Raw genomic sequence first — 12103 nt, 5'->3', positions numbered from 1 at the left:
TGGAAATATGACCTTCCCTCTTCCCTACAGGGAAAGAAAAAAAAAATGCTTCACAATTCCACTATTTTAAAAACGTGTACAGTAGCAGTTTGAAATGTCTTGCTTTGCTTAGTCTACCTCTATTGCTAACAAGTTGCTCTATTCTTTTTGTTTTGTATTTAAACATAGAAACATAAGTAAAGAGTGGTAAAGGATTTTGCAGAGCCACTTAACATTACATAATTATCACTGTGTGAAAGCATGTCAGTGGCAACAGGAAGACCCCTAACTTCAAGTGCTGCTCCCACTTATGATTACTGATATTCCACAAACAGAAGAGAAATGTAATTAAAATTTAAAGAAGCTCGAGAGCAAACATCCCTGTGTGGCATTACATTTAAAGTTACTCTTTAGAACAAATGTCTGTTCTCTATGGAGAAGCTGTGGAGAACTGAGAGATTAGCCAGAACATGGCTGGAAGTAGTTGAAGGAAACAAAGGCTGGGCTTCCAATTGTCCCCTACTGTGCATGGTGAGTGATGATCCAATGGTGGCTCATGCCTCCAGATATGCTTCTATAATAATGGGAGATTTCTAATTCATAATCTCTTTATAAGCAGGCAGACACAAATCCAAAAGCAAATGAAGTGAGTGCAGAAAATAAGGAGACCTAATAGCATATATGCAGAATCTCAAACTAAAAAGAAAATAAAACCATCCCTCAATATCCATGGGAATGGTTCCAGGACCTCCCTCAAACACCAAGATTCAAGGATACTCAAGTCCCTGTTATAAAGTGGCATAGTATTTGCATACAGCCTATGCACATTCTCCTGTATACTTTAAATCATCTCTAGATTACTTATAATACCTAACAAAATGTAAATACTACATAAATAGTTGTTGTATTATATTGTTTAGGAAATAATAACAAGAAAAACGTCTTTACAAGTTCAGTACAGATGCAATTATTTTTCAAACATTTTTGATCTGCAGTTAGTTAGACCCATGGATGGGGAAACCGTGGATATGGAAGGCCGACTTTATATCTTATAGTTGGGGAACATTTTATGATTAAGGTGTGTTATGATTCAATAGCTTTAAAGACCTGTCATGTCTGACATGTTGTACATGATAAATGTGAGTTGAATTAATTTGTTATTCAGAGAATATATACTGTTGGTATTAATTTAAAATGTCTATCAAGCTGTTTTTGAAGGCCATATATACTTAGTGAGCTGAAAAAAATGTGGTTAGGGCTGATTTACTGTAATATTAATATTTGAATTCAGTTGAATTGGACTTTATGCTAGTTTAGGTTTACAGTTCAGCCCAAGACTATTTTTAGGTCTTTTCTTGGGTTGAGAAAATCTCCAGAAACACAGGTTTCTCCATGATACCTGTCACCTAATAAGACCAGTTGTCACTATTAGGCTATAAAGTCATCTGCTACATTTCTTAGATATTTCCCTTTAGGAAAAGCTAGACATATGGGTTCTCTTCGAAGTGATAATATAAATGAGTATTTGTTGACACATTTGCATAACCAGCCATTTCACTATTTTTCATTATTGGCTTTTTTTCTTGGAAAGGAAGTATGACATATTTTGTTGGCTTCTAAAGAACATACCTTCACATTCAGTTTTAGTTAGAAAAGTTCCAGCTCTCCAGGGTTTCTGATGGAATCCTGGACAGCACTGATCACAGCTATCGCCACATGTGTTATGCTCACACTCACAGCGAGATTTCTAGTCAAGAAGAGGGAGGAAGCACAAATTTCAGCCTTATTTAGAACCATAAAGGAAGCCTCTCTCTAAAGGTACTATGAAGAAAAGAGAAAACATCTGGACTATGTACTAAAATGTAAAACTACACAGTCTAGGAAGAAAGTGGTGCCAGGCTTGAAGTGGGTGTATTTGATCAACATCAGCTTCAGGAAGTCCAGGCTGGTTCTGGAATCACTGGGTTTAGGCTCAGAAGAAAGCAGGAAGGCCAAGCTGGGAGTGGTCTTGAAGACTGAATTCTCCTTCTCTGATGCCTGGGAGCTATGTGTTTTTTGGGGGTCGATGTGCTTATTTTAAGGCTCCCCTCAAAATGTTGTTAACATTTTTGGATATGGCAAAAAGGAGGGAGTTGATTCCTAGGCCTCTGGGGATGCAGGTAAAACATAAATCTAATGTCTCTAGGACTAAATCTCCTGTCTGTGTGTGCTCTGAATACAGTCTCAATTTGCTACATGGAACTGGCCTTCCAAGGCTGTCTTGTGGACTTTCAAAGCCTTGGAAACACTGCTCATCAGTACACCTGATAGAAAGCACCCTGCCTGCATTAGCTATTTGTCCTGATGTTATCCCTCCTTTTGTCTCCCTCCATCTGATAAGCCCTGGTGTGTGTTGTTCCCCTCCTTGAGTCCATGTGTTCTTATTGTTTAGCTCTCACTTATGAATGAGAACATGCAGTGTTTGGTTTTCTGTTCCTGTGTTAGTTTCCTGAGGATGATGGTTTCCAGCTTCATCCATGTCCCTGCAAAGGACATGGTCTCATTCCTTTTTATGGCAGCATTGTATCCCATGGTGGCATATGCATTTTTTTCACTTCTTACAAATAAAATAACAGTAAATGGATTTTTAAAATGCAGAAAGCCAGTGAGACAAAGGGACTGTAAAGCCTGTGGAAAATTACGCCTAGGTGACGGGGCAGGTGATAGGGGCAGCAAATGACCATGACATGACACACATTTATCTATGTAACAAACCTGCATGTTGTGCATGAGTATCCCAGGATTTAAAGTAAAATTTTAAAAAATGGAGAAAAAAAAAAAAAAAAGCACCCATACCAGGCAGAAAGCAGCACTGCAGCTTTGCCCATAAAAACATGCTAGTGTACTTTAATCTTCCCAGGAGATAACATTATAATCCAATAATCAGAAAACTAATTTTGAGTATAATGTCATTTGCATTACAATATTTGAGAAAAAAATGTGTGGCCTATTTACATTCACTGATGTTACTATTCAATGTATTTTTCCATATACTATACAGGAGATGAGTTTGAATTTCACCAGTTTGTCTACGACAGGAAAAACAGATGCTCATTATTCATCTTCTCCTTTAGGTTATGTTCACTTAATTCATTGTCATTAATGAAAAAACTCTATCCAAAAGCATTCTGGCATTTTCCGGCTTGCCACTACTGCTCTCTTGATTCTCTCATCCACTCCACCCCCTCCATCCCCTCATTGCCCCTGCCCTACTTTATCCTCCTGTTCCATTGCCATTTATATATTTACTTCCCTGCACATTTTTTAATTCATTTGCATTAATTTTTTGATTAAAAACTTTAAAAGAAATGGTCAGGTTGATTGATGGCAGGCATTCGCTAAAGCTACATCATGAGGCAGGCTGTCATAGCTAGAGAGGTTTCAAAATAGATAGACCAGTTTGGAGCCTTTTTGAAAAAAAAAAAAAAAAAAGAAAAAGAAAAACTAATCTGTTTTCTGATACTGTGATGGCTGATTTCAAAGTCTATCATCCTAACTGCCAGCTCTTATTTCACCCTGGCATGGATTTCTGTTACACTGTCTAAGTGGGGACCTGACACCCATTTACAGCGTTCTCTGTCAGCAAAGACTCTCATGAAACATTTTACAGCTCAGGGCTTCATTTTGCCTAAGCATCCTATAAATATACATACATTTGTCGCTGGATCAAGTGGACAAGCCCTGGCATGACCATAGCAGATGCACATCCCTCCAACTGAAATATCCTTGACCGAGTAGTAATACTGCAAAAAACAATCCAGAGAGAAATCCTGTTAAGATGATTGCAAGGTGAAAATAACAAAAGGGGACATTCAGTAAAAACTTTATTTTCTGCTTTTATCCTTAGTTTGAAGGACATTTGTGTTTCTTAAGGACAAGTGAGGACTCACAAAACCGACAAAGTAACTTCTAGCATTGTAATCTTAGCCCAAAGGAAGAGTGGCCTTTAATTTAAGTTAGGTAGGCATTTTAGAAATGTCTTTCTCCCAGTCAGTACCAAGTCCATGTTGGAGTACCTGTGGCTGACAGTAGTTTTTATCTGGGGCTAAGGACAACTATTCTTCTTAAAAGTTGTTTTACATAGTTTCTTGCAAGAAACCCTCTTTTATTGTGATTATAGGAACGGCAGTATTCACAAATCATATGCACACTGTTTTACTTGATGGATTTGAAAAGGACTAACAAAATTTAGGGAGAAATTGTGCTCATAACAATATAGTCCTTAATTATTAAGAAGAAAATTAAAAAGTCATTAACTGTAAGTTTATTGTGCAGAACATTTGCATTTTTATATTACTATGTTTAAAAGTCCATACAATTACCTTTATATATGAAGTTAATATAGAGCTATCTTACTAATTATTTTAATCTATCCAGCTATTTTTTAAGGATAATTATGGAGGCTGGACTATTTTTAAAATTTTAATTAATATGTATATAACATTTTATAATTTTCAGAGCACTTTACATTATCATATTCAAATAACCATCTTAGTGTTCGATAGTTCTATTATTCCAATTTCACACACAAAAGAAAAACACAGATTTAGCAAGAATATGTAGGTGGACACATATCTGAGTTACCTGACGAAAAATCCCCTTTTTCCAATTTACTTCTTTGTTTCTTTTTCCTTTTATTTGTTTTTGTTACATACATATAGTGTTTTTGAAAATATATTTGTTATGTTATCTTATTTGATATACCGAGACCTTGAAGTAATGGAACTGGCTAGGGAGTTTGGATAGTATAAAAATTTTTTTTTCATTTTACCTCATCACTTAATAATATACATACAAATAGAGATATTTGCTTAGAATGCTGATACAGTAGTATTTGTAAATGCTTTTAAAACTGCGAAATCTATTTCAAATATAAATGTATAATGCTTTGCTTTTGAGTCATGAAGAAGAGCTAAAATTCGCTATCTTATTTTTACATATTTAAATTTAGATGTAGTGTTTATTGAACTTCAGTACTTTCAAAACAACATATTTATATGTTGACTTATACTGCACTATTTTAAAGGCTCATATACGATAAAGTTACAAATAATAGATATGTACCCCAACCCCCACTCTGCCTCCTGCAAAAGATGATAGAAAGAACACTAATTTATTTTCATTGATTTTTTTTCTCTGCTAGATATACTGTCAAGAAAGATTAAATTTCACTTCAATATTATTCAGTCTTCCTCGGTGTATATTTTTAAGTCACACCAAAATTAGAATTGAAAATGTTTTCTTAAATGAGTGAAAAATCTAAACATTGCTATAAAATAATGATTAGTTTTACATGAGACAATGTACAATATGTTGAGATATAATACAAGGAGAAATTATTTCAAGTTTGGAAAATACAGGGCACTAAAACATCTGACATACGTTGCATAGGACTAACTAAAGCCTTAAAAGTTACCTTGTGATGATGGAGAGGTTAAATGTGGGAAGTTAAGTAACGAGGAAAGAAAACATGTGAGGAGTATTTAGGATCTGTAACTATTTACCCTAGTGATTCAGCAATTTTGCAACTGATAATAGTGGTGTTACCTTAGTAGGATCATTCTAGAATTAAGTGCTTTGTCCTACAATATTAATTTCTCCCTATAATCCTCTTTCTTAGCTATGCCTCTAGTCATACAGTAGATACTCTATTCACTGGAGTTTGCTTTATGGAGTTATGGCTGAATTGATTTCACTGATAATAATGTCTTGGTTGTGTAGCAGCATATGTGGGAGGTGCCATAAACCAGTGAATGTGGTAGAAGGTAGACAGGAGGAAGCACGGTTATCACTCATACCAATCTGAGTTGGTCATCTATCTTGTAATTCCACAAATTCCTGTTTAACACTGGAAGACAGCACGTCTGTTAGCTCTTGTGTTCAAAAAGCTTTTGAAAAGATGCTTTAAACTTTTTTCACTTAATATTTTATTTGTAAAGGAAAATAAAACAGTATGTAGAATCAGTTTTCTCCTACAACAGTGCATTTTTAAAACTATGGATTGTGATTCATGAATCAAGCATAAAACCAAATTATTTGATGGCCTACAAACCAGCAACACCAGCATCACCTGGAAAGTTTTTGAAGTGCAGTGTCTCTGCTCTGCCCTACTGAATCATAATCTATATTTCCACAAGATCACTGGCTAATTCCATGCACATTAAGGTTTCAGCCATACTGCTCTCTGTATGTGTGCATGTGTGTATACTGGCTCAGTTATAGCAAAAATCATGTTTCAAAGCCCCTGCACTTGCAGTAGTAACTCGCCAAAGCCAATGATAATAATAGTACAGATCACCTAAAGTACAAAGACTAATTTTATTCTGAAAAATAAGATTATTAACTAGACATTGTGATTCTCATTTTACAAAAGAAGAAATTAAAGTTTGAGAAGGCTAAAATGTTTGATAAATGTTACACGTGTAATAAATGGCACAGCTTGAATATGAACAAATGAAAGTTTGCCAAATTTCAAATAATGATAATTAATAAAAATAATTTAAAATTCTAAAATAAAAATTTGATAATAACCACTCCTACAAATCACTAACAATTTTTTAAAAGTATTTAACAGACAAAAAGATAACTGGGATATCATTGGTAGGTTCTAATACGATTCATCATAACTTACTCTTCTGGTGACAATGGGGTCAATTTCTCTTGGGTCTTTGTGAGCAAACATCATCAAGTCAGCATTCAGTGTGCGGATCCTCTGAAATCTCAGGCGAATATAGCGAGCAGAGGTAAACTCCAGCAGTTCTGGAGAAGGATCATCGGCACTTGGTCTCCCATTGATTAAAGAGATGTGAATCTAGACAATATGAAAAATAATTTAACAATTATGTTTTCCAAAATTTTAATATTGATTTTGTTTCTTTTTCTTGGAAAAATAAAGGTAACTTCCCATTCTCCCAATCTGTTAGGCAGATTCAGGTACATGCCTATACACTGGCATCCAGTGAAGTAATTGGCATATGTTATAGTCTTCTTAATACATGTACATGCAATTTATTTGTTTATATCATAGGCATTTCTCTATATACTTCAGCTACCTCTATTTCTTTCTTCCAAGGCACTGCACCAACTTGACCTTCTTAGGATATCCATGAATTCTTAATCATTCTTTCTCTGAAAATTATTGTGCCCTAAATTATTTAAGAATCTGGGGTATGGTGGGAAACCAGAAAACTTGGGGAAAAAGTTATAAAACATCAGATTAAAAAAGGAACCCATTAGGAACTTAAAATAATTCTATACTTGAAAGCATCACACATTATGTAGCCTTAAAATGTGGAGAATAAAAATTACAAGAAAAACTAGACAAATCTATCTTCACAGTGAGATATTTCAATAGGTTGTTTTAGGTTATTGTTATGTGTAGTTTTTTTTTAGTAATTGATAAGTCAAGAAGACAAAAAATGACCAAGAATGTAACGTACTCTATGAAAATCACACTCTAAAAAATATGTTAAACCTGAATGGAACGGTGAATTTTTTAGGGCAATAATTTAGCACAGTTGACACCGAAAGAAATACAATTCAGTCAGATCATTTTCTATGTGAAAGAAGAATTGAGAAATTGACAACAAACTGCCCTCCAAAGGTGTACAATGCTGGCAGGCTCTCACAGAGACGTCCCAAGAGCAAAGAATTCTGATGAAGAATAAACTGTGTGATAAAATAAAAAGTACTGTTAGCACAAATAAAGGAAGTATGTTCCTATTACCTAAAGAACTCTTGTTAATAAAGAAAGAAACACACCAACAACATAACAAAATGCACAAATATATGAGGGCCCTATTCAAAGAAAAGAAAATGAAAATTACTGTTAAACGTTTATAAGATACAGATCCTCCCTCATAATAGGATAAATGTTAGTTAAAAACACACTAATAAACTTCCTATTTTTTCAGATTGGCAAACTCCACAAATATTTGTAATACTCTCTGATTGTACGACTAAGAGAGTAGATACATGTCTCTTACATTTACAGGTATAAAGTTAAAATGATACAAATTCTCAAGAAAGTAAATTGAGCAGTAACTATCAAAATTAGAAACACACCGTAATTTTGACCTAGCAATTCCACTTCTAGGAATTATTCTACAGATATAAAATGATATGGATACTATAATGCAGGTAAACTGAATATGGTTAATGGACTGAATGTTTGCATTCCCCCACTAAAATTCATATGTCGGAACCCTAATCCCAAATGTGATGATATTTGGGGGCAAGGCCTTTGGTAGATAATTAGATCCTGAAGGTGGAGCCCTCATGAATGAGATTAGTGACCTAATAAAAGGAGGTCAGAGAGCTAGCTAGCTCTCTTTCTACCATGTGAGGCTACAAGAAGTCAGCAGTATGCAAGCCAGAAAAGAGTTCTCACGAGAGGGCAACCATGCAGACACCCTGATCTCAGACTTTCAGTCTCCAGAACTGTGGGAAATGAATTTCTCTTGTTTACAGCCCACCTAGTCTATGGAACTTTCTTATGGCTGCCCAAACTGACAAAAACAATATTATTACCTCAGCATTTTTGATTATAATTTTTTTGTCACATCAAAGGACTGGAAATAACCTAGTATCCATCAATATGGGACTGGTTAAATAAATTGTATATCTGCATAATGAATTATTTGCAACCATAAAAAAGAATGAGGAATCTCTCAATATACAGATAGGAAGAAGCACATATTTTCACTTTTTTTTTTTTTTTGTAAATGGATTACTACCTATGTAACAAGTTGAATCAAACCAAAATTGTTAAAGAAAGTGAAATTGAGTGGTAGATTTTGAACTGAAAATACACACACACACTCACACACACACACACGCAAACATACACACAGCGCCAAACGTACAGGGATGCAGGAAGTGGGAGTTCTGTGCTGTCTGGGAGATGCTTGGGTACAGGACATTGTGTGCACTGGGGAGCTGTGACTCAAGGTCACCCACTGAAATTTTCATCCACTTTTGTAAGATGATATATCATGTGTGTTAATTACATTTTTTGACAGGAGAGGCAATGATATGTATTTCCATTGCTAACATCCTGCATTTAGATAATCCCAGGGAGCCTTTTACAAACTGACTGCCAATAAACTACTTGAGTCACCAGAGAAATATAGCAAACTCTGAGACGAGAAACTAATTCTGGTGTCACAAAGAATAGACTCAAAATGCCTGACGATAAAAATATGAATATGTTCCAGCTAATTGAATCTACCTTGGATACTTAGTAAGGAATAGAATGCAAGGTCTTCTAAAATACTGAATCTGAAAATACTGAATCCCCTCTAATGCAGGGATTCTAAAAGAGTAAAGCAGATCTTGTATATTCCTCAAGATACACATTTCTGGCATCTGGCAGGTGAGCCAGAAATGTGTTTAGAATTGAGTTATATTTTTCGCTTAAGGAAGTAAGAGTTAAATGTTAAAAGAATGGATAAATGTATGGATGAAGCCATTAAAACTAATTTCTCTCTGAAATTAACCTTGGCACCCAAGAAAGTCACCAGTGCCGTTGAACTCAAGCTTACATTTCTATCAAATTCTCCCTTGACTGCCCCCAAAAATACTACTTGAAAGAAAGAAGGAAATCAATACATGTCTAGGATTATAGTTTCTGAACATTATTAGGGTTTATTTGGTGCGAATACTGTGGTGAATCATGTTTGTGCCGTATAAAGAATCAGTAAGTTTCTCACTTAAATATACAAAGCACTTTTTTGGAAAAAAAAAGGTGTACATATTCTCATTTAAATTAATAAACCGTATGATAGCTACATGAAGGATTCAGCAAAGGAACACTTCTCACAGCTTTGGTATTTTCATCAAGCTACTCTGCCAAGAGATCTTGTGAATACAGTTAGTCCCAAGCTGTTTCTGGGATATAAAACAAGCCAGCTGTTTGGCGATGTTGTGTGCAGCTTCCTTCCACCGTTTTGTGTGTAATTTTTTTTCCATTTTCCTTCAAAATAAATCATAATGTTGGATAGGATATTTCCACGAGCACAATGCAGTGTAATTCCAAGTCCACTGGATAGCTTAGCATACTTCCTGATTTCCTATAGGGTGACAGCCGGAGGGTGGTATCAGTCTTCAAGGAAGATGAAATGTATCCAACCCCAAGACCACCCCTGTCTTGCTGTGAGGACCTGAGAAATCTGTGGCAGCCTCTAATGTCTTGCAAAGTGGTTTCTATTACAGACCTGGTGGTGGGTGTATGTTCATGCTGTCACAGGAATTCATTCCAACTGAAAATATCAGACTATGGGTATCAACTGGTTTTTTAGATTTTAAAATTATACTTTTCTTTGAAATTCATTTTCCAAGGCAAATAAATGGGGGAAACCTCATCAGAAATATCTCTTTTTATAACCAAATGGCTATATCAATATGATACTCTGTTCACCCAAATAATCCTGTTTTTACTAGTGTAAGCATACTATATAAATCATGTTTCCTTTACAGATTAGTAAGACCTCCGTGCCTCTCTGGCATTTTTAATTTAGAATACATTTTAAAAATGATTTATGCTGTAAATAATTAGATTTCTCATATAGATGATTTTCCAGTATTATGCTTGTCTGTTTATGTTGCTACATTTGTTTTGGACAGCTGGAAGAGCCATAATTCTAATACCTTCCCTACCAATACAAGTTTCTTGAGTGAATGGATAGACGGGAGAATGAAGGCTACTGAAAGGTCATGAATAAGTATCAGAAACTTTGAAATAAGTAGCAGAAGTGGATAAAGTTGGCAACTTGATGTGTTGTATGCTCTCTCTTAAAACATGTTTGTGTTATCAATCTCTACAAGTGTGCAAATGAAATAAGCAAAACAAATTGAAAGTAAGCTGACCCCAGGAGACAAAACAGTAAATCCATACGTGTAGTTTGAGATTAAGAATGTACGAATATGGACAAAGAATTTGTATGTAAATGAGTGGCTGAGACATCTGGGAACCTCTTAAATCCAGTCATGCTCAATATGGCATTATTTCAGGAGAAATAATAAGATTATAAAAGGAACTTTCAAAAATAAGCCTAATCTCTTTTCTTTTGACTGTATAAAAAAAGAAGTACCATCACCCCTCATCAGTTACAGTTTCAGGGGATTTGTGGGGATTGGTTCCAGGACCTCCTGTGGATATCAAAATCTGAGGATGCTCAAGTCTTTGATATAAAATGGCATAGTATGTGTGTGTAACCTACACACATACTTCAAAATTATTTAAATCACATCTACATTACTTTAAATACCTAACACAATGTAAAGGCTATGTAAATAGTTGTTATACTGTATTATTTAGGGAATAATGACAAGAAAAAATCTGCACATGTTCAGTACAGATGCAGGTATTTTTTCTAATATTTTTCATCTGCAGTCAGTTGAATCCGTGGATGTGGAATCCACAGATTCGGAGGTCTGACTGTATACATTTGAAGAAGCGAGGTGAGCTGTAGAAAGCTCAAGGAATGGGAACAATGCAACAACTGGTCATTGTGTTTCTAGCACAGAGTAAAGGCTCTGAGTCTGGCTGGGGATGGTAAATAGGTACATTTTGGTTTATTCCTCCACAAGGCTCCTATTATTCCATTTGTCTTCCTCCATTCCACTGAAACTGCTCTTGGGAAAGTCACTAATGTCCTTCACATTACTAACTGAAGTGTCCAATTCTCAGTCCTCACCATATTTGATCCATTAGCAGCATTTGAGACAACTGATTACTCCATTGACTTCCAGGACACACTGTTCTTGTTTTCCTACTACTGCTTCAGCTACCCCTTCTCAATCCCCTTCACTGCTACCTTTAATCCTTCCTAACTTTCTCGTAATAGAGCACCACAGTGCTCAATCCTTGGCCTTTTTCTCTGCTCTGTCCTCACATACTCATTTAGTAATCCCATTGAAGCTCAGTTTGTACTAAAAGTATTATCATCTTTATGAATTGTCACTGGCTTTATTGTATGTATCAGCATAGTCACTGAAAAATAATCTTACCATACCTTATCAGACAGTTTTCACTGTAATTTAAGAAATCTTATTCAAATCAATGGAATATTGAAATACTTTTAAA

The 12103-nt window shown here is 35.2% G+C and overlaps 1 protein-coding gene across 1 annotated transcript in view; it reads right to left on the bottom strand.

Annotated features, from left to right (window-relative positions):
• Nucleotides 1–12103, bottom strand: part of LAMA2 (laminin subunit alpha 2) — a 601080-nt gene that overhangs the window by 342525 nt on the left and 246452 nt on the right. Inside the window, 3 exon segments of the mRNA XM_025382237.1 lie at nt 1609–1726; nt 3672–3761; nt 6650–6829. Coding sequence (XP_025238022.1) covers nt 1609–1726; nt 3672–3761; nt 6650–6829 — 388 coding nt within the window.

This window comes from Theropithecus gelada, chromosome 4 (assembly GCF_003255815.1).
Source record: "Theropithecus gelada isolate Dixy chromosome 4, Tgel_1.0, whole genome shotgun sequence".
In the NCBI taxonomy this organism is placed as follows: domain Eukaryota; kingdom Metazoa; phylum Chordata; class Mammalia; order Primates; family Cercopithecidae; genus Theropithecus; species Theropithecus gelada.
This window is presented reverse-complemented; position numbering and strand designations above follow the sequence as displayed.